Source organism: Myotis lucifugus, unplaced genomic scaffold (assembly GCF_000147115.1).
Source record: "Myotis lucifugus unplaced genomic scaffold, Myoluc2.0 scaffold_99, whole genome shotgun sequence".
NCBI lineage: Eukaryota > Metazoa > Chordata > Mammalia > Chiroptera > Vespertilionidae > Myotis > Myotis lucifugus.
The window spans coordinates 426,798-451,157 of record NW_005871147.1 but is presented as its reverse complement, the minus strand read 5'-3'; the positions used below and the strand labels follow the sequence as shown (position 1 = coordinate 451,157).

Below are 24,360 nucleotides of genomic sequence, written 5' to 3'. Positions count from 1 at the left end.
TAATGGCAGAGAATAAAATAGTAGGACCAAGAGTTATCATAAAAGCTTCCTTACATTTCATTTCAGTTGGAATTCAGTCTTCCACCCAGCACTGTCTGGCACCAGCTTTGTTACTAAAGTATTGATCTCAGAGTTTGAGGCCCTCTGGGTCAATGAGATGGAAATTCACTAAGAATTTAATGCTATTGGCAAAGCCCAAGGTGGCCTTTCAAGGAAACTGGCTGTAATTGCTTTCCATTTCAGGCAAGTCTGATTAGTCGGGCTCTCTCCAAACAGGGTTTGTCTTTGTGACCTTCTGCTTCTACTTCCTGTACATATTTCCCTCTCTGTTCTCTACCTTCTTTCCAGTTTCTCTCTATAGCATCTAATGTATCTCAGTAGATTAGGGGAGACCAACTTGATGCCTCTAAAATTACACTAGATAGGCCAGTGCCTAACATATCTCTGTGTAAGGAGAACTTTCAGAAGCAAGGGACCATCTCTGTCTCCTAGTCCATTTTCCTGGACTTTCAGCACTCACTTGTTCACCCTGAACTTGTTGACCTTATTAGGGCATTAGACACAGATAAGAATATTCTACTGAAGCCAAAAGTAGTTGATTTCATCAGAAATAGGCCACCCAGGAAGCTGCTTCTGCTAAACTGAAGAGTCAGTAATCTGAGGATGGTGCTGGAAAGAGGAAATAGCAGAGGCAGAAGTCAGTGTTGCAGTTGAGACAGTTTTCTTCATTTTAAGTATCAGACTTTCTGTTGTTCCACAACCAGGGCAGAGAATTGATGGCCCAGAGAAATGACCTAATGTTGCATAGACATACAACTGTCACAGAGAGAGATGAGTTAAAGATGTCTTTTCTTGGCTTGTTAACAAGATGTAGGGTATTTGTATGTGTGTGTTTATGTGTGTTTACCAAACTAAGTAAAGTAGCACTCAAAAATCTTTTATTCAAAACTTGTAAGATTTTGGATTTGCTTTCTACATAAAAGTATACCCTTTGAATCCCTTACAAACCTGAGACCACCACATTATTCTGTTTTTTATTTCCCACTATTCATCACTGTCATACTCTATCATACTCTGAAATTAATCTGTCCTATAATTTTATTCCCTTAAGCACTGAGATATCAGATTAACTCACTAATCTAATAAACTAATCTCTGCTATTATGCTAATAAGAGGGAAGTAGAAAACCCATTTGAAGCAACTTACGCATTTTAAGTAAGGCTTTTGAGAGAAGTCACCAGCCTTATGCCTAACCTATTAGTGACTTTGCTAGGTGAAATTTTAGGCTGATAAAGTAGACAGTTGGGACCTCCAGCCTAGTGGTGCTATATAGTTTTTAAAACAGTGGTTCTCAACCTTCCTAATGCCGCAACCCTTTAATACAGTTCCTCATGTTGCGGTGACCCCCAATTTCATTGTTACAAATTGAACATAATTAAAGCATAGTGATTAATCACAAAAGCAATATGTAATTATGTATGTGTTTTCTGATGGTCTTAGGCAACCCCTGTGAAAGGGTCTCGACCCACAGGTTTTAAAATTTAAAGCCTTGTGGTGCTGCTTAATATTTCTCCATAGCTTTAGGCTATTCCTGAATGAATCCCCACTCTATTTTTCTGTTTCCTTTTCTCACTATCTCTATTTTCATAGTATCTGGACTCACCTTCCCTAGGAACAGCTTGCAAATCAACATATATGTATAAATGGGAATATATATGTAAGATTTTAATACAGAGATTAGAAGACTCAGCTGCCTTATTTTCTTTTTAATTCTCAGTTGCCTTATTTTTAACTGTTTGAATAAAACACATAAAGCTTGTTGTGAACATTTTTTAATGAGTACTGAGCTGCTACAACCTGAGATTGTGATTTGGAAGCCTAATTTGGGGGTGTCCTGATTTCCTCAAACTAAGAGAAACAACTTTTATGGTGAGTGAGAAAAGGAAAAGGCTACACAAATCCTGTTTATACCTGTGAGGATAGTTGAGTACTTACTTGATTCTTTGTGAACAGAGTTGATATAATAAGTGGTCTATTGAGATTTTTTTTCCAATTATTTGGGCCCTGTTAGTCAGTGAATTATACATTGGAGACCTGGTGCTCCAGATGCATGCCACAAAGCAGAGTGTGTCAGAGAAGAAGCAGCTTATCTAAGGAAAAAAGAGGGCAGTCTTCCTATAAAGGAAAATTCACTGTGCCAGGACCTGGACAGTCTGGCTTTTTGTAGAATGCGTAGGTCTGAAATGACCACAAAATGGTGAATTACAGGGTTATGATGATTTTGTTCATTTTAATCCAAACACGAGCCTCCAGACCAGATGACATTTAACCTTCCCCCGACTGAAGCGCAAACCCTCAAGTTAGGTCATGGGTTCCGCTTTCTAAAAGCATTAGGAAAGAATTCAGCAAAGTGATGGGTCATGGGGAGAAAAAAAGAACTCCAGGAACTAAATCAACCCTTAGGAGGTTTGAAAGAGTTAAAGCAAAGAGAAGGGAAGTATACCAAACATCCCTTACTAGCACTTACCCATTAGTAGATGATCTTAGCTGCTGAAAATATTAACTGTCTGATCTCTGTACTGGATTTAGATCTGCTTCATTTCTAATTCTTTTCTACCACTAAGGGGAAATCACTATTCTCGTGTCATTATTTGGATGTGTGATTTCCAATAGAGATTTCATTAATCTGTAATATTATTGGGGATTTGTCTAATTTAACAATAAATATTTTTTCTTATTATCTATGTTTCTAACTCCCTATTGGCATCAAGAGTAAATTTGAGACTCATATTTGAAGTGTTACTCTAGTGACCATAGCTGTGGTTTTATGATATAATGCAAGGGGAAAATTACATTAAATCTAATGTATATATGCACGAATGTTCTTCTACTTTACAAATTTTTCTCATGGGACCTACATCTATTAGTCAGATAGGCAGATGTTCCCACCTTTAAAACTCTCATATCTTTGAAGATGGGCAGCAATAACATTTTTTTTTCCTTTTTCAAACCCAAAATTAAATTTGGAAAAAGCTGGTTATCAGAATTCTTCTCCAACACATTTAAAACTGAGAATTACTTATTCTTATTATCAAAGAAACTCATGTGAAGTTTGCTAATTAATAAGTATACAGAGAAATAATTCTGCTTATAAGATGGAGAAAGAACATCATTTTAAGACTTGCAGGCATGTAAGAGAGTGAACTATTAAAAACACAGAAAGAACTTGTACTCTCCTATATTGGTTGATTTTGCTACAAGAAAGTGATAGTGCTTATATGTTTAAAAATATATTTAAATTAAGTGGATATGGATATAGTTATATATGTATACAAGGTGGGACAAAAGTAGGCTTAAAATTGTGGGTGTGTGAAACCCAGAGTTTATTCTTGTATAATTATTTATTTATTGTATTATTTTCCATACAAACAACTATAAACCTACTTTTGCCCCACCGTGTGTGTGTGTGTGTGTGTGTGTGTGTGTGTGTGTGTGTTTATAGCAAATACTGGTTAAAACAACTTCACCTAAAAATCTGAAAATGGGGAGAAGTAGAGCAGGTGGTTAAGGGAAATTTTTGGTACAGTAGCACCCAACCCCCTTATCCACATGGGATATGTTCCAAGACCCCCAATGGATGCTTGAAACTGAATAGTAACCAAACCCTATACAAACTATGTTTTTTTCCTATACATACACACCTATAATAAAATTTAACTTATAAATTAGGCAAAGTAAGAGACTAACAACAACAATAATAAAATAGAATAATTATAGCAATATACTACAATAAAAATTATGTGAGAGAGAGTGTGTGTATTTTTGTGTGTGTGATAACCAATATGGCTACTAAGTGACTAACAAGCAGGTAATGTACACAATATAGATACTATGGACCATGGAATTATTTACTTGTTGGGCAGGATAGAGCTAGAGGGCATGAGATTTCATCATGCTACTCAGAACAGCATGCAATTTAAACTTATGAATTATTTATTTCTGGAATTTTCCATTTAATATTTTCAGAATGGTTGACCACGGTTAACTAAAACCAGGAAAGGTAAAAACCCTGTATAAGAGGGGGCTTCTGTACTGAAAGTTAAGAAATAGAGGCTAATTTGTCCTGTTAATGAGTCTCTGAAGCAACACTGGCTGAATGAAAAGATGGGAACTCCACTGGCTTTCCTAGGTTGTCAAACTAAGATTAATGGCACAGTAATCAGAAGGAGTATCGCCAGCTTAATGGGATATGACAGCACACTGTCTTTTTTGTGAGTAGAGCAACTTACTCTGCTGTCTCTACAGTCTTTCAAAAGCAGATAGATCTCCACATTTGGTAAAATCAACTCTAATAGTGTTCTATTCTCTCTACCATAAGAACCCATGGCTGTGACATGTATTCACTGTAGCATATCTAGTTGGTGCTACCACCCAAATTTTACTTTTAAGTATCCACTTATTTCCATCTCTACTTACCACAGTGGTTCTCAACTTTGGCTGCACATTAGAATCACCTGGGAATCTTTTTAAAATCCTGATTTCTGGGCCTCATCCTCCGGAAATTCTGTTTCTTGTTACTAATGTTGTGGCCCCACCCCATAACAAAGAAACAGAATTTCCGGAGGATGAGGCCCAGAAATCAAGATTTTAAAAAGATTCCCAGGTGATTCTAATGTGCAGCCAAGGTTGAGAACCACTGACTTACCACACCCTAGGCTCTCACGTGAACTACTTTAGCCTCCTAATTGGTCTCCCCTTCAATCCATTTCACCAGAAGCCAAAGTGATTTTTAAAAATGCAAATCAGACCATGTAACCTCTTCCTGAAATCCTTCAATGGTTTTTTGTTGTGATTATAATAAAATTAAAGACAGATTTTTCAAAGCCCTGTATTACAAAGATAGCTTCTGCCAATCTCTCTAAATTGAGCTAGTTTATATACAATTTCCTGGTCATAAACAGTCATCTGCCAGTTCCTTGAACTTGCTGAACTCCTTCCCACCTCTAGGCCTTTGCACTTAACAATTCCCTCCATCTGGAGCTCACTTTCCCTGGCTCATCACATGGCAAGATCTCATGCCTCCTTTAGATCTAGGCTTAATGCCACCTCTTCAGAGAGACTTCCGCTTGTCACCATATCTAAGTAAGTTTCTCCTGGTTTTCTTTATCATAGCAACCTTTTTTACTTTCTACACTTATCCCAACCTATTATTAATTTACTGTATGTGAATACTCCTTTCTTGTTTACTCTCCCCTCTAGAATGTCAGTGAGCTCAAGTGAGAACAAGAACCTTTTTTATCATGCTCACCTTGGTGTTCCTAATGATTAATAGAGTGCCTGGCACACAGTGAGCACTCAGTAAATACTTTTTTAATAATGAGTTAGTGAACAAAAGAATGGTGAGTGGTACTAATACTAAGCTTGCAACTGAAAATATTTGAGAAACTCCTCTCACAGTTCAAAAGACAGTGTCTTTTGTTCACTCGGTGACCATGTGTCAGGAATAAGCGAAGACAGGCATTTCAACAAGCATTCAGTGAACATTTATTGTGTAATATAGTCAAGGTTCTGTGTTAAGCACTGAAGGAGATACAGATATGAATAAGATAGATCTGTCTACCAGGACTTACAGCTTAGTGGTTTTAACAGACACATTTATAACTATAATTCAAGGCAGAGCCCTGTACTAGTGGTATAAACAAAGAGCTAAGGAACATGGAGGAGTAAGAGCGACGTGATAAATCCTGTGCCTACTGCTGATGTTTCAAACGGTGACAGTTTGGTGAAGTCATAGCTCTTCTGCCTCGTGAAGCCCTGCCAACTGCTTAAAGACTCCATTGTCAGAGGAGAGGCATCCGTTTTCCTAAGGCCAGTGGTGCATTAATGAACCAAAGGGCAATCGGAAACAGGCAAAGTGGGAGAAAGCAGTAAATCTCTCCAAAGTCTATGTTTAAAAAGAATAATGCTGTTCTGCTCATTTCTACAAAGGTAGATCTTGGGCATACTTTACTTAGTCTGCTACATATAGTTCATCAGGCTCTTTAATTTCCACATTGAATAAGAAACAGTAAGACAAGCTGACTAGAAATGTATTTTGTATTTAGGATCCATAAGAAGGACATACCAAAGCAGTTTCTAACTGATAAGCTAAAGAGAAAGGAAAGAAGTGTGGGTGTTACTTGCTGAGAATTGATAGCAGCAAGCAGACTGTAAGGCAGCAATCACCGAAGTTTAAATGCAGGCAGAATTTTTTTTAAGTGAGAGGTGAAAAAGATCAGGATTGTCCATCTAGTCTCAATATTTGAGTCATAGTCACACTCATTTCACAGTTGAACAATGCCAACAGAGATGCCCACAAATTCAAGTCTGAGTTGGATAGTGAATTGGAAAGTGGACCTAGAAGTCCTCGTGTTGCTCTTCCTGGAACCCATCTGCTTAGCATTTATTCATTCATGAAACATTTGTTGAACTTCTATTCTACAACAAGGACTGTGCTATACTCTAGAGAAACTTAAGTGAATAAGACATCCCCAGCATTAAAGCCTTGTCCTTTAAAGGGAGGTCAGGCACATAGCAGCCAACAATAGGACAATAGTGCAAGTGTGAGATGCAAAGTGCCTTTGGGGAATTAAAAGAAGTTCTGATGGTCTGAAAGATTGATAGGAATGTGGCTAGGGAAAAAAGCCTTGAAAACCATATTTAAGACCTTAAGATTGTATTCTGTAGATAATAAGGAATCTCTAATTTTGAGGTGGAGGAGACAATGATCAGATAACTCTGATAATGTGAAAAATAGCTCTGACAAGTGGTATGTGGCCCTATTTGTCTAGGTGAGAAATGCCACGACCTGTAATGTAAGAATAGAGAGCTAGGTATGCATGGGAGAGACATTTTGGAGATACTCAACAGCACTTGGTGTGTGTGAGTGTGTAGAAGGTAAGGGTGGAGGGATCAAAAGTGACTTCAACACTTACCCTGAGCGGTGTAGCATAGTTAAGCTACTGATGGACAGAGCATTCTGAATGGAGGAGGGGTCCTAGCATGAGCAACAGCAGGAGAAAGAACAGGCTATGGGGAGAAGGTGAGTTCTCTGTTGGACATGTTTATAATGAATTACCTCCAAGAGAAGATGCACAAATATATTTAAACATGTGACTTTGAAAAATAGAAAAAGGGAAAACTCAGACACAGAATTATGGATTTTGGAGTTATCAGTGAATAACTGACAGTAGAAGCCATAGGACTAAATAAGATCACTTAAGAGTATAAAGCAGGAAGTTTAGAAGTATGATAACAATATATTTAATACTAAAATAAAGTGATGAACCAAATAATAATTTACAAGGGTAATATTAGAGTTAGAAGGAGAAACAAGAAACAGTAAGGTTGTGGAAGTCAAAGGAGATTTTTCTGGGCCAGGTCTGAAGCAATGAATGTAATTTCTGCCTGTATTCCATTAGCCAGAACTCAGTCACATTACCCTCTTGAATGTGAATGCAGGGTCCCTGGCAAAGTAGCCACTTCACCACAGCTCTTGACTGTGCAAAGGAGCACAAATCTTTTGTAGGCAGCTACCTATCTCTGCCCCATAATGCTGGTCTCACTGTGTCTCCCTAAGTAATTCTCCACATTTACCTCTATAACAGACATTTTACAGCAGCAAACATTATTTCAGTCCAAATTATGAGATAAATAAGATAGGCTTTAGATTGCAAGCAGTTCTTTGCCAGCTGGCTATGACTATATCACTTTATTACATCTGAGCACCACACACAGGAATATCAGAACACTTCGGTGTTATTTCTCTGAAACACCAAAGTGTTGTATATCAAGTTTGTCATTCCAAGAGCTAATGAAATCTGTGTGACTGCACATTAGTGACTACGACTAGAACAATGGAGAAAACATCCATGCTAGAAATGTTTGATTCCATCTGTTAGCATGTTTCAGTGCTACAAATAGAAACTTTAAGGCTTGCTATCTCCCTGGGGGGGCTAAGTGAAAATCTATTAGAAAAGCAAACATAGTGTCATTATATGTTTTGTATAAAACAAGTTATTCAACTTCCAAACTGTTAAATGTGCGGTGGTGGAAGGAGGGTGATTCTTGCTTTAGAAAAGGTTTTCTTCTTCTAAGAGACCTCATAACTCTCAACTTTCAAGGTCTAGGGAAATAGGGTTGTCATGCAAGGGTAGCTCCTCACTGCCTTGTTGTAATCCACAGTTGTCCAAGGGTGAGTATCACTTGTCTCCAATAATCCATATGGAGGGGCTAAAAATGAGAATGGAGATAGGATCTACCCTCTACTATTCTGGATACTCCCTCTCTGCCTTTTGTCAGAGCACGTATATATCCAGGACAGGGGACCAGGGACAGTGCTGGGAAGAATCTTCAACTCTGACCCAAGGCTAGAGGGAGAAAATAGAAAGAAACAAAATCACAGGCTAAAAGAAAACTAATTAAGAGGCTACTGGTGATCTTAGAGAATAGTAAGACTAGAAGTCAAAAGGAAGTGAGTTCAGGAGTAAGAAACTGATAAGAAAAATACAAATAAATATAGACAAATGTAGTGTAACACATTCGGACCATAGGTTAGCCAGTGGCACCATATTTTATCAGAACAGTAAGGCACACATGGAAATGGCAGCATATATTGTAAATTGCTTTTACCCTTTGTGTCCTGAACACCGTAAGCTTTGAGTTCAATAAACTGATCAGAGTCATTCTCTTATGAGTAATGTAATTTGCTTATATCTAAAAAAAAAAAAAGAATTACATTGTCTCCTTCATCTTTCTCTTGGCCTATATTGCTTGTTGTTTCTCCTGTGTGCCTGATGAGCAACAACAAAGCAAGCTCTATTAGCTGAAATGCAAATGTCTTACCAGGATTTCTTAGTTATGGTAGTAAAATGAAGGCACTAGGGCAAAGTCAATTTTGTGTCTAACTGAAATTTCATTTTCTTGTCAAACATGAACTTTTTTTCCCCTTAATTCTGATAAGCCTGGATTTTCATTAGAATGCTTCAGGCATAGGTGGTGGATCAGAGGCCTGTATTCAGGAGTTCTAGTCACTATGTACAGCTATGGATGAGTTATTTAAAGTAATAATTCTTACATCAGGGAGGCTACTGATGGTTCCATGAAGGCTATCCTTGTCTGAGATATTATCTCAATTAAATAACTTCCCTGCCATTGTGGTTCATCTTATCCAATCAGATAACCACTAGAATTCGGAAATTCTATGAAGCTCAAGATTAGAACATGGTAAAATTATTTTTTAATCTTATTAGAATGAAATTTCCATGAGATGACTCCTGTAAGATGGGAACTCTCCCACCCCCTGTTCTTTACTGAAACTTAACAAAACAAAAACCAAGAAATAAAGAGCATGTTTGTTTTAAACTTCAGTGTGAGATATCTTAAATGTTAAACCTGGCAGAGTAGCCAGTGTTCATTGTGAGAGAATATCATCCAGTAGACATCTGGGCTTCCTCTCAAGGAAGTGTTACCAACAGAAATTCACTTGCTACTTTTTCCTTCTGTTGGATTAATTCACTGGATTTGAAATTGAAATTGGGTTCATTTCCCTTTTCTATGACACTTCAAATGAAAGGAATAGAAGAATTGTGTTACCAGTGGCATTAGGACTCTGCTGGCCACTAACCTGGTGGGGAGTAGAGAGTTACTTAAAGTAATACAGTTCCACAGAGTTTTGTGTCCACAGAGCTAGAGCCAGTGTGGCAAGAAGGCACATCCCAAAGGCGATCGAGTGTCCTTTCTTTAATGCCCAGTTTCTTTTGCTTTCAAAAAAATTTATGGGAAATTTTTATATGCAATATTAGAGGCCCGGTGCATGAAAATTCATGCACTGGAGGGGGTGTCCCTTAGCCCAGCCTGCCCCCTCTCACAGTTCGGGAGCCCTCAGGGGCAGGAGGTGACCCAGCGATCAGGGGAAGGTGATGCCCCATCACAACTCTGCTGCTGCCACTGCCGGCAGCGCAAGCCTCAGCCGGCCCTGGTTTCCTGAACCTCGGGCAGCCCTAGGCAGCTTGGCAGCCAACATCCGAGGCTTGTCTCTGCCTCGGGCCGGCCCTCAGCAACCGGGGGGATTAAGGGGACTGGGGGACTCCGGAGGCAGGCGCGCGGAGCGGCCGGCCCCACCTGGAGGTGGGCCCGGCCTTGCCACGTGCCTGGCGCGCCCAGCGGGGCTGAGGGGACTGGGTGCCGTCATCTTGTGGCTGTGGGCACTGCCATCTTTGAGAGCATAGCAGTCAATTAGCACATTCCCTCCTTATTGGCTGTGGCGCCGCCATCTTTGAGGGTGGGACAGTCAATTAGCATATTCCCCCTTATTGGCTGTGGGTGCTGCCATCTTTATGACAGCATGAGGGTCAATTAGCATATTCCCTCTTTATTAGATAGGATACGATGCTAGGTGCTTTGAAGAATATAAATCACTCAGAATTTCTGTCATAAATGTAAACAGAAACACACACACATAACCCTCGATATATACACATGCATACACCCATACTTATCCATACATACGTTCACACTTTAAGGAGTATTTCATTAGGATGCTTTGAGCTAGAAGAAATAGAAAATTCTAAATCAAATGGATTAAATAATAAATTTTTAGATACTTTATATAACAAGAAATCCAAAATTAGGGCAGCTCCTAATGCTGTACAGTCAGGGCTCAGGTGCTATATTTCTGCAATTCTCTTAGCTTAATTCTTCCTTTGGCTTTGTCTTAGGGTAGCTGCCACATGATTACAAGAGGGCCACAATAGTTCTGGGCTACAGGGGCAGATAACACAACATGCAGAGGCAGAAAAGGGGTTTTCTCTTTCATAACAGAGTGGGAATCTGTTAATAAGGAGATAGGGAGGAATGGATGCCATCAGGAAACCTATAGTCTAGTAGAGGAAAGGGTATGTGGAAGTGTGGTAGATACTGTATAAGACAAATAAAGTATATATAACGGTAGTTCTAAAGAAAAACTATTCCTTTTCCTCTACTGGAAGGAAAGGGAAGATAGCTGCTGACCAGAGAATACTTCACTTGGGGAAGAGGTTGTTAATCTAGTTTGAATTTGAGATACTCTGGTACCTCCAGGTGCAGAAATCCAATAGACAGTTGGATGTATACTGACCTAAGGCTGAGAAGTCTAACTAGAGAAAAGGATACAGGATGCAGGTGGTGGTGAAGGCCCTGGGGATGGATGAGCTAATTCAGAGGACAGACCAGGACCGAAAATGAGATTCTGGGGAACACTGACATTTAAAGCATGGGTGAAATAAAGTAGTTGACAGAGACAAAAAATAAAAATGAAAATCTTTTCATGCCATCTGTGTGTGGGATGGGTGTAAGCTAACTAGAAATGACATTTTGTGATATTCACACGTGTGATTTGGGTAAAGGACTGGTAAAAGCTAGGAACCTTTCAATACTTATTCTTTGCCCAGTTGCAGTTGTCCTTCCCTAAGAAACTGGTTGAATGAGACAGAATCTTGGAGGTTTGGCTAGACCTGAACAGTCCTCCACCCAAAGCAGAATTGGTACATTAACATTTCTAAAATGAGTCTCTTTTTCTTTGCAGGAGTGGTCACACATTACTTGCCTTCTGGTTTTCCCGCCAAGAGGGAAAACTAAACCGACAGCAGACTATTGAACTGGGACATCACATCCTCAAAGCACACATTTTTAAGGTAACGAGAGAAGTTAGAGGTTTTTTCTTTCCATCTCCAGCAGGCTTTCCTTAACAGTATTTTTGAAGCTACTGGTATTTCAGTAAAGTCCTTGCTTTCTGAAATTATTTTGTTGCAAAGCCAGTCCATGTCTTGAAACGTATGGCTGTTCCTCCCTAGGCATTTGGAAAGAAAACCTCATTTGTCATCTCCCAGCTTAGCGGACTGCTAGGCTTTCCAGGAAATGTACGTGTATTATCATTCAGCTGAGAAGCATATAGATGTATATTCAATATATGACCTACAATCTCCTGAGGACAGTCATGTTGTAGCAGTTAGTTGCAGATTTTCACAATATCTAAAAAAAATCACTGAGAGCACTCTTACAATTTTCTTATAAATCTTTTTTAAAAATTGTATTTTATTGATTTAAGAGAGGGAGAGAGAGAAACATCAACCTATTGTTCCATTTATTAAGGCATTCATTGGTTGATTCTTGTGTGTGCCCTGACCAGGGATTGAACCCGCAACCTTGGCCTATCAGGACAACACTCTAACCAACTGAACTTCCTGACCAGGGCCTCGTTTCTTAGTGAAGATTTCAATTCACTTAGTGAAGATTTTAATATTTCTAGTGTTGTGATGTTCCAAGTATCTGGAACCATTCTCTTTTCAAATTATAATCCCAATTTGTCTCCCAGTGGTTTCAGAATTTTTAAGTACTCTATTGCATCAGCTCCCATCTCTCCACATTCACAAGGCTGGAATGGAGGGCCCAGAGGCGGGCACATCATTCACTGTTTGTGCACAAATGCATTTGTTTACTCAGTGCTTACTGAGGCATTGTCCTAGGTACTAGTGCTGCAAAAACAAGAAAGATACAGACCCTAATCTCAAGGAATTTTTAGTGTTGATACCAGTATAGGGTAAAAACACAAAGGCCAAGGAAGAAATGTTCTGATTTTTCTAGCCCACAGTTTGCTGGAAGTCTGCTACTTCCCATCCTTACAGTCTCTTCAGACTGCCTTTCCTGGCTCAGGGTTGAGATACAGGTATCTTAAACAGTTCTCTGGGTTGGACTTCCTCCAGGAGATACTGTTAAAGATAAATCAGTTCTCTTCAAAGAGAAAGATGGCAGTAAGGACAATTCAAAGAGCCTAGCAAATCTTCCCCATATGGCCGAAACCGGTTTGGCTCAGTGGATAGAGCGTCAGCCTGCAGACTGAAAGGTCCCAGGTTCGATTCCGGTCAAGGGCATGTACCTGGGTTGCGGGCACATCCCCAGTAGGAGGTGTGCAGGAGGCAGCTGATCAATGTTTCTCTCTCTCATCGATGTTTCTAACTCTCTATCTCTCTCCCTTCCTCTCTGTAAAAAATCAATAAAATATATTTTAAAAAAAAAAAATCTTCCCCATATGTAAGCACACAGCCAGAGAAGCCTGTTCGTCAGATAGACAGATGTGAACCCACAGTGACAGGTCCTTTATTTGAATCATAATTTTCTTCTCTGAAAAATCACTGTACTAAAAAAAAAAAAAATTATCTTACCCAATGATAAGTGGGAGAAGAATGGGACTAAAATTACAGGCAAGGTGGCTTCTTCCTGTTTCAAATGGGCCAAAACGTATCTGCTGCCCTAACCGGTTTGGCTCAGTGGATAGAGCATCGGCCTGTGGACTGAAAGGTCCAGGTTCGATTCCGGTCAAGGGCATGTACCTTGGTTGCGGGCACATCCCCAGTAGGAGGTGTGCAGGAGGCAGCTGATCGATGTTTCTCTCTCATTGATGTTTCTAACTCTCTATCCCTCTCCCTTTCTCTCTGTAAAAAAATCAATAAAATATATATATTTTTTAAAAAGTATCTGCTACTTTGAGAAATTCTGAGATAATTATCCTTCAGTTAGATAGGAAATTTAACTTTTAAGCATCACCACTTTGAACTCTAAAGCTTTTAGCATCACTGTCTGCCTAGGATCAGATGCAAAGCAATTTATGCTTGTCTTTTCTGTACCATAAAATGAACACCACATTAACAGGTAAATGATAAGTTTTGTTTGACCCACTGTGACTGTATCCAGTGCATGGAAACCTACATTTTAACCATACACCCATCATTGACACAGTTTTATCTTATGTTGCTACAGACAACATGGTTGCCTGAGATAAGAGTGGCTCCCTGTGTGATTCAGGCCATAAATACTTGGGTGTACAGCATAGGTGCTGACATGACTGCAAGTAGAAGAATGTAGACTTGGACTACGGTTTTCCTGATGCTGCACTTTTAGGGTCCTTTAAATGCAGAGTGCTCCCTGTTGATAGGCTTTGGCTTCCCCCAGACTGCTAGAATTCTCAGTGCCCATCAGCTGAAGGTCATGAAAAGGCAAAAATAGACTCTATGCTTATACCCTGTACCACTTAGAACAGGGGTCCTCAAACTTTTTAAACAGGGGGCCAGTTCACTGTCCCTCAGACCGTTGGAGGGCCGGACTATAGTTTAAAAAAAACCTATGAACAAATTCCTATGCACACTGCACATATCTTATTTTGAAGTAAAAAAAACGGGAACAAATACAATATTTGTATTTGCATGTGGCCTGCAGGCCGTAGTTTGAGGACCCCTGACTTAGAACCTCTAATCAGCAGTGACATGTAGCCCAATTTATATTTCTTTCCAGTTAATTTTCAATTTCCCTTATTTTATCTTTGTGAAAAAGTACATACCATGTCATTAATCACTCTAAAAATCTGAGGTTGTGGGTCTGTAATTCTGGAAATTAGGCTGGCTATGGAGCCCTTTTCATTCTTTTTGCCTCTAACAACTTTATTGGGGTCTAATTTATATATCATAAAATTCACCCATTTTACTCATACAAGTCAATGACAATTAGTGTAATTAGAGTCGTGTAACTATCGCCACTATTAGTACCTTTACATTACCCTAGAAATAATCTTTGTGCCCATTTGAAGGTATTCTACATGCTTCTTCTAGCTTCTGGCAACCCACTGATCTACATTCTCTCTATAGATTTGACTTTTCTGGACATTTCCTATAAATGAAATCATACAATATGTGGTCTTTTGTGTGTGGCTTCTTCACTTAGTGTGATGTTTTCAGGGTTCATCCATGTTGTAGCCTGTATTAATACTTGATTAATTCTTACTGCCATATAATCCATATTGTTTATTCATTCACTAGTTGGACATCCAGGTTGTTTCTATTTTTTGACTATTGTAAATAATACTGCTATGAACATTAGTGTACAGATATTCCCCCTTTTAGTTTTTTTTTTTAAATAAAATTAGCCATTTTATAGTGAACAACTCAGTGGCACTGAGTATATTTACAATGTCAGTGTTCAGGTTTTTGTGTGGATATGTCTTCACTTCTCTTGGAAATAGACCTAGAAGAGGACTTGCCAGTCTGTTTTTCAAAGTGGCTGTACTTTTTCACAATCCCACCAGCAATGTATGAGTGTTCCAGTTTTTTTAAACCTTTGCCAGTACTTGTTAGACATTGTCTTACCTTTTCTTGATATTAAGAAAATCATATGCACTATGCCCCAAAATATAATTTGGCCATATTGGTGGATATGAAGTAGTTTCTTACTGTGATTTTAATTTGTATTTCCCTAATGACCAATGATATTAAGCACTTACAATTCTTTTATCATCCTCTCATTGCTATTTAGATTTTTTCTTTTTAATCTATGAAAAGAAAGCAGGGTGTTTGTGAATTGTGGCCAGAAATATTTCAATCTAGTTTGTGATGCAGGGTGTTTCACTGATTTGGGTCTATTCACTGGAAGGATTTTGGAATGCTCTTACATTAGCTCCCTAAATGCTGCCTTCTAAAATGTTCCTTGGATTGGTCAGTACTATAGCATTTCTTACCAGAACAGAACTATTGGCCAGGGGGAAAGTGCTATAAGTAGACATCTAGAGCAGCGGTTGCCAACCTTTCGGACCTCGCGGACCACCAGTGATCCAAGGACCACCGGTTGGCAACTGCTGATCTAGAGGGTAGAAGATTCTTAGACATCAATCAAAAGGCATGGTTTCAAGTACAGAACCCATTTACCTTAAGCAGTCTCAGTTTTCTCATCTATAAAATGGTAAAAATATCTGTCAGGTTGTTATAAGGAGCATACAATAAAATACATAAGGTACATAATAAAATGCAAATACATAATATATACTAGACATATATCTAATACAAGGTTATATGACTCAAATTATTAATAAAAATCTCCTGACAATAAGACTTAATCATAAGCACAGATTTTATATGGTAATATCACCCTTACACTTCAGCGGTTACTTAGCATCCTCTACAGCAGTGATTGGCAAATATGGCTTTGTACTTCATAGAGTCTCTCTTGAAACCACTTAACTCTGTCATTGTAGCTCAAAAGCAACCAGAGACAATACAGAAATGAATGGGTGGGTGTCCTTGTCCTTGTGTTCTTATAAAACATGATTCATAAAAACTGGTGGAAGGCTGGATTTGGCCTTGGGCCATAGTTTGCCAACCCCTTTTCTACAATGAAAGACATCATCTCCTTTGTTTACCAGGATCCTTTTATTATAACCAAACATGGCTATTTGGGTGGTGGATAAAAAGGGTAATAATCCATTTGAGATCTTTGAATAGCTACTAGTAGGTTATTGGCAATATACTTGTAAATAATTTGCCTTAAAGAAACTCATTAAATAACCCCCCAAGGTTAGTTTTTGCCATGATCTTAAGATACCTGAGCCATAGTTAAGATCCCTAAGATGAGATTGCTCTGGCTTCGTCATGCTTTCTCTTTCTTCGGGAAGTATTCAAAAATACTGAGCAAGTTTCCTACCAACTAGTAAAGTGCTATAAATTTAGATTCTAACAAATATTTAAGAAAGGGACTCCATTGCCATTCATCTCTGACAAAACGAGATCCCTTCTTGCCTGAGCAATAGTTATAGATACTGAAAAGACCTTTTTCTAGTTGTCTGGACCTCAAGGTCTCTCTAAGAATCCATCAGCTTAGAATTATGTGAGGTTTTTGCTACCTCCTGCCTGGTAATGGGATCTGCCTGTCACCTTTGTCAACTTGAGTTTAACTAAACTGAACTCTTTGGAGCAAAGGGTCAACCCCACCAAGCAGAAGAAATCAGTAGACTAGCAAGTCTGTAGTATAAGTAAAACTTATACCACAAATCCTAGAATCTAGCTCTATATTTCAGACTTATTTCCTATGTATTTATTCCAGCCTCACTGGGACTCTGAGTGTTGCTTTGTGGTCTCTTTCTGGACCATTTAATTGAAGTTCATTTACCAACTCCTTTTCCCATTTTTTCTCCTCTAGCTCTTAACCAAGTCAAATAACTAAACAAAACAGCCTGATTTATGAGTCACTAAAAAAAAATAAAATGATCGAGTGTGACTTCTTTAACTACTCTCCTCATCTCACTAGTAAATCATTCTATATCATTATCAATTCTTACCTTTTTTTCATCTTAGAGGACAAGATGTCCCTGTTCCTATTTTTTTTATTATGAAATATATCTAACACATAAGAAAGCAGAGGTAATTGAATAATCAAATACTATACCATTTTTAACAGGTGTTAAGATTTGTCCATGTTTGCTTCAAGTCTTTTTCTTTATGTTTAAGAAACAAGTACAGTAGAAGTCCCCTTTGTATCCTTCTCTTACCCCATTTCTCTCCCTTCTCAGAGATGATTTCTACCCTTGAGTTATTATGTGTTCTTCTCATCCATAATTTGTACTTTTCCAACATAGATATATATTCATAAACAATATACAGAATTATTTCAGGATTTTTAAACCTGGCATAAATAGTATCACAGTCGTTATATAATTCTATGTATATTTGAGATTTATCAAGAGATCTAGATCAATGGTTTTCAACTTGTGAATACAGTAGTCCTCCTTTATCCTAAGGGGATACATCCCAAGACCCCCAGCAGAGCTTCTTCATCAGTGAATGTAGCCTCTCCAGTAATTTTTATATTTTTTAGTCCAAATCTCTTCCTGAATTTGTGTAACTGTCCCTTACTTGTGGTAAATGGCTAGATGTCACTTGTTTCAGGGGATGCCTTGTGGAAGTTTTCATACAGGCTTCATGCTTTCTGGTGTAACTTGTTGCTGTCTGTTCATGTTTTCCGCCCACAAATTTAATGTCCTTTCTATCTTAACTAAGCACTTACACACACTGGGGTCATAACTTTTGCAGTTGAAGATACACAACTAGCACTATTTCATTTTTCTCGTTCACAATTTCACACAAAAGAGATTTGTCCTTGCCCTAGCTGGTTTGGCTCAGTGGATAGAGCATCGCCCTGCGGACTGAAGGGTCCCAGGTTCGATTCTGGCCAAGTACACATGCCTGGGTTGTGGGCTCGATTCCCAGTAGGGGGCGTGCAGGAGGCAGCCGATCAATGATTCTCTCTCATTGATGTTTCTATCTCTCTATCCCTCTCCCTTCCTCTCTAAAATCAATTTAAAATATATATATATATATTAAAAAAAGATTTGTCCTTACTGTAGAGATTAACAACTTCAGCATACTTTTTTATTTTCTTAAGTCAAGAACTTTCACCTTTTCACTTAAAGGAAGCACTTTACAGCTTCTCTGTGATGTGTTTGAATCACCAGCATCCCTACTCTTGTGCCTTGAGGCCATTATTAAGTAAAATAAGGGTTACTTGAACACAGCACTGCAATACCACCACAGTCAATCTGATAACTGTGGCAGCTACTAACATGACTACTGGGCAGGTAGTGCATACAGCGTGGATACACTGGGCAGAGGAATGATTCACATCCCAGCAAGATGGAGCAGGACTGCAAGATATCATCATGCTACTAAAAATGATGTACAATTTAAAACATGAATTGTTTATTTCTGGAATTTTCCATTTAATATTTTCAGACTGCAGTTGATGACAAGTAACTGAAACCACAGTAAACAAAACCACGAATAAGGGGGGACTACTGAACGTTAGATTCTCCTGGGGAACTTTAAGCACATACACATATTTCTTACTCCCAGAGACCATTATTCATTATTCTGGAGTATAACCCAGGCTTCTGTTTTTTAATTGGTACGTTTTATTTCTTAGAGCAATTTTAGGTTTACAGAGAATACAGTTGGTTCTCATATACTCACTCCCCCACCACGTTTTCCCTATTATTAAAATCTTGCACTGGTGTGGGACATTTGTTATAGTTGATGAGCCTATATTGACATATTAACTAAAGTCCATAGTTTACATTAGGATTCATTGTGTGTGTTGTATCGTTCTATGGATTTTGCCAGACGTGTAATATCATGTATCTACCATTACAATATCATACAAAATAGTTTCACCTACTCATAAATTCCAAAGCTATCAAAAGCACTCCTAGGTAACTCTGTGGAATTGGCAGGCACACCCAGTGGGGAAGCAGCTCTAATGAAGCCCAACTGTTCTGGGCTTCATTCTATCCTAAATCTTTGGCCCAGCAATTCTTCAACTTGTAGTCCTTCCATGTCTTCAAGGAGGATGTATTTTAAATTTTGTACAGCTTTGCCCTAGCTGGCTTGGCTCAGTGGATAGAGTGTCAGCCTGCAGACTGAAGGGTCCCAGGTTCGATTCCGGCCAAGGGCACATGCCTGGGTTGCGGGCTCAATCTCCATTGGGGTGCGTGCAGGAGGCAGCCCATCAATGATTCTCTCTCATCATTGATGTTTCTATCTCTCTCTCCTTCTCCCTTCCTCTCTGAAACCAATAAAGAAATATATTAAATTTTGTACAGCTTTTCCAGTTGTCCTTTGCAGGAATGTTTGTCCAAATTACCTAGATCAACCATTACCAGAAGTGGAAATCCACCCAAGTTCCCCTGAGCAAAAATTACAGCACAACGTTCTGGGAACATCCGGTTTTACTCTAAACAGCTTAGGCTTTCTCATTTAAAATGTACTTGGTGCCCTGAATGACTGAAACTATCCTGGGTATCACGTAGGAAAAAAGGGTAATTTACATTCAAGGGTAATTTAAATTCAAGACTTATAGGTCCTAAGCAGAGGAGAGAGTGCTACATCTTTCAGAGAAGCTAAATACACGTTGCTGATTTGAACATAAATAGAAGAATGTGCATTTCAAGGCATAAAGCAAGCAGAAGTAGCTTAAGTTTTTAAAAAGAATGCCTCCCCAAATCCACTTATTAGATCTCAAACTTCATTGTTAATATCTTTCTGCCCTTGGGATTTTCTGCTTTAACTCCTCACTTGACCCAGATACTGGCGGAATGGTAAGATGACTGAAAGAGTCTTGCCCTAACAACAAAAAATTTAAAACACAACTTATTCTAACTTCCTTTTGGAGAAGCCCACATGAAAGGGGCAAACATTAGTACATGCCATGGGAACTAGGCCAGCCATACAAGAGAAAATTTGTTACTGATGGCAGTCAACCTATGTTGTTGTTTTCCTGCGGGTGAACAGACATCATTGCACTGTGTATCAGGGTGAGGAATGCTAGCTACTGTAACAAACCTACAAAATCTCAATGACTAAACAAAGGTTCATTTCTCATTTACATTGCAATTCAGTACAGATCCTTGGACAAGCTTCTTCCACTTAGTAGTAAAATCTCCAAGGACCTCAGAATCCTCCATTCAAGAAGAACAATAGAAAGTGTGGGGAGGCCCTGGCGGGTATGGTTCAATGGTTGAGCATCAACCCATGCACCAAGAGATCATTGGTTCGATTCCCAGTCAGGGCACATGCCTGAGTTTCAGGCTTGATCCCCAACATGGGGCATGCAGGTGCAGCCAATTAATGTTTATGTTTCTCTGTCATCAGTGTTTCTATCTCTTCCTCCCCGTCCCCTCTCTCTAAAATCAATTTCAAAAAATTTTTTTAAAGAAAAAGAAAGTGTGGAGAAATGCACAGGAAGTTTGGGTCCAAGCCTGGACATGATATATTACTTCTGCCCATATTTTATTAGCCAGAAATCAGACACATGCCCCACATGACTGTAAAGGAGATTGGGAAATATCATTTTCCCAAATGCCCAGGAAGGAAATGAGATGGAGATCAATGATCACATTGCATTTTCTGTGTCACAGTGTGTATTTTACTAACTTGAATTTAAGAGATTGACTTAAGAAGGCTAATAGAAAAGGTGTGGGGGGGGGATGGATTATATCCAAATATAGCAGAAGAGAGAGGTATTATGTAGATTTGTTGCAAGAGACTGCTAAGATAGAGACATTCGACCTTAGCTTATTCCAACAGAGCCAGTCTTTGTCCCTATCAGTGGTTTTGCTGGGCACAGGCATTGTTAGGGTGAGACTCTACTCTCACTTATTAGTATCCCAAACCTAGAGGTCACTAACTTATTGCCAGTGGTACTTTTTAGCTGGGCTAATGACTTGTCTCAATATTTCTTTTTCAGGGTTTGAGTAAAAAAGTTGGTGTGTCATCCTCCATCCTCCAAGGTCTCTGGATCTCCTACAGCACAGAAGGTCTGTCCATGGCATTGGCATCTTTAAGAAATCTCTACACTCCAAATATAAAGGTAAATGAATACGAGTTACATAGATTAAAGAATTAACTGTGAAACATAGAATTAGGAGGACATTTAAGTGGCTATTTAATTAATCTTTGACTTGCCTTAGACTATCTCCTATTAGCCTTTTATTGATAACTAGAGGCCCGGTGCACAAATTCGTGCACCAGTGGGGTCCCTCTGCCTGGCCTGCGTGATCGGGCCAGAACCGGCTCTCCGAAATCCCCCAAGGGGTCCCGGATTGCGAGAAGGCGCAGGCCAGGCCGAGGGACCCCACCAGTGCACGATCAGGACCGGGGAGGGACGCGGGAGATTGGCCAGCCAGAGAGGACCGCGGGAGGGCTCCAGGGCATGTCTGGCCCATCTCGCTCAGTTCTGATCGGCCGAACCCCAGCAGCAAGCTAACCTACCAGTTGGAGTGTCTGCCTCCTGGTGGTCAGTGCATGTCATAGCAACTGGTTGACTGGTCAACTGTCTGCCCCCTAGTGATCAGTGCACATCATAGTGAGCGGTTGAGCGGCCTTAGCATATCATTAGCATATTATGCTTTGATTGGTTGAACAGATGACCGGACTCTTAGCATATTAGGCTTTTATTATATAGGATATGTTTTTAAAAATATTTTATTTATTTCAGAGAGGAAGGGAAAGGGAGAGAGAGAGATGGAAACATCAATGATGAGAGAGAATCACTGATTGGCTGCCTCCTGCATGCCCCACACTGGGGATTGAGCCCGCAACCTGCATATATGGCCTGACCGGGAATCAAACTTTGACCTCCTGGCTCCTAGGTTGATGCTCAACCACTGAGTCTCGCCAGCCAGGCCGATAATATGTTTTAATGGTTACATTTTATTCTGTGAATTAAAGAGCAAACTATTGGCCTTCTATAATAGTTGACCCTGATTTATAGGATTAGGTCCTGCTGCTTTTAGGGAGTAAGTCAATCTCAGGTGGCCTTTGTTTTACTAGGGGCTTTTCTGACCAATAGTTCAATGGTAGAGACTATGTTCAGCACAATAGTACAGGTGGCATTTTCTCTAGTTTCTAAGTGGTTTATGTAGAGACATTTTACATCCCTTTCCCAAGGCAAGGTGTTGAAAAAAAGGAACACATAACAATTATTTTATAAAGCAGTTAATTAATTGCTACTAGACACTATTATGGGGTCCCAGGTGACTTAATAAAAGATGACTAAAAGGATGTGACTAATATTTGTTTGAGTGTTATTTTTATTTACTTATTTCTAGGTCAGCCGACTGCTGATTTTGGGAGGTGCCAACATTAATTACCGGACAGAGGTTTTAAATAATGCCCCAATTCTGTGTGTCCAGTCTCATCTTGGTTACACAGAAATGGTGGCCCTGCTGTTGGAGTTTGGAGCCAATGTGGATGTCTCTTCTGAAAGTGGCCTGACTCCTCTAGGCTACGCCGCAGCGGCGGGCTACCTGAGCATCGTTGTGCTGCTGTGCAAGAAACGGGCCAAGGTAATGGCTACCTGGCTCTGCTGCTTCTCCTTTCTTCCCTTTATCTCTCTTCCTGCTGTAGTCATCCTTATCTCCTGTGTTACCTCATGAATCCAGGTGGAGCACATCAAACCCTGTTAGGGAGCAGATCAAAGGGAACACGGGCTCCCCAGACATCCCAGTGTTTGCATGCCAGCTCCACACTGCATCTGGTCACAGTCCTAAACCCTTTGAGGGGCACTTAGAAAACCTCATTAGCAGCAGCCACAAAAAGTCTCTACCTAACAACCAAGAAATTCTCTACTGAGCTCAGAGTAAGGAAAGAGAAGGTGGAGGAGCAGGGAGACTGCAGTGGGAAATCTGAACTGACTGGTGCCTGCAGCCTCAGCCTTTCATGTGTAGAGAAGATAAGTTAGCCATGGAGATAAGAACAGAGACCAGACTCCCTCTTCCTATCCTTGAAGATCCCCACCAAAGAGGTATGGGGAGAAGGTGGTTCTCTCTGATTATCCTCAGATTGACCAGAGGCACTCAGAGTGTTCCTGTTAGTATATTCTAATTCTCTAAAAACCTTTCTAAAAAATGTGTTTGCTTTATAGTAACCCAAGAGCCACTGATGTAAAATAACTCAATTTCAAAATATTGGTGAAAAGAAAAGTGCTGGCCTCAAAATGGAGGCCTCTGAGGAAATTGTAGCCTTGTGGTATTTTGTTTCAGTCCTGAAAACAAACTGAGGATTTTGGTGGTTTTGCAATGAAATATAAGTAATATGAAATATAAGTATGACCTCATTCTGAGGTGTCCAGTGTTTTTACCAGCGAGAGAATGGAACTCTTGAGACTCCCTTGGACCTGGGACCTGGGACCCTCAGTGGAACCCAGAGCCTCTGATGTTTACAGTGACACAATGATGGGCCGCCTCTAAAGTCCTGTTCAATAGAATGAACACCTCGAGAAATAGAATGATAATTGGGCCTTATTACTGTTGCTGTGAATTCATATTTTAATCTCAACTGGGTCTTCCCTGCTGCTCAGCTGTCATTTTACTCATCTCTCATTTTCCCCACAGTAGATGTATAAATCTTTTCTGTTCTTTTCAGTACCCTCTCAAACTTATTTTACCCTCCTACATTACTAAGATTGAGTTCCTCTCAATGTATATCTCAAAACTATGAATCCTTACCTACACTCCCCTTTACTTCTGCCTTAGAAAGGAACTGTTTCCTCCCTTTCCAAAGCAATGGCCTCCAACTATATTTTTTATCTCAATGAGTTGCTCATTCTCTCACATTTTATTTCATTCTTTTTCTAATTTATACTGCCTTTTCCCCCAGTTTCTACAACCTTATGAATGTCTCCTCTAACTCAAACGAGAAATTTTCCTTTCTCCTGCTAACCAGGAGCTCCCATCTCTTACCTTCCATATCTACCACACCTGTTCTACGAGTCATCTGTACTTGCTACCTCTGTTCACTTAGTACTCCTTAACTACTTGTCATGTGGCTTCCATGAGAGAAGGAGGAGGCAAGTCATTAAAAATTATATACTTTGGAATCAAACACAACTTGGTCAAAGCCTGCATTCGCACTTACTTGTTTCATCCAGAAAATAGGAGAATTAAAAACAAGAAAGCCTTTTTAAAAAGAGATG

General features: G+C 39.5%; 1 protein-coding gene across 1 annotated transcript in view; it reads left to right on the top strand.

The window, feature by feature from the left end:
* Window positions 1-24,360, top strand: part of TANC2 (tetratricopeptide repeat, ankyrin repeat and coiled-coil containing 2) — a 250,044-nt gene that overhangs the window by 197,812 nt on the left and 27,872 nt on the right. Inside the window, exons 15-17 of the mRNA XM_014458693.2 lie at window positions 11,603-11,711; window positions 21,133-21,255; window positions 22,496-22,732. Coding sequence (XP_014314179.1) covers window positions 11,603-11,711; window positions 21,133-21,255; window positions 22,496-22,732 — 469 coding nt within the window. The remainder of the gene's footprint in view (window positions 1-11,602; window positions 11,712-21,132; window positions 21,256-22,495; window positions 22,733-24,360) is intronic.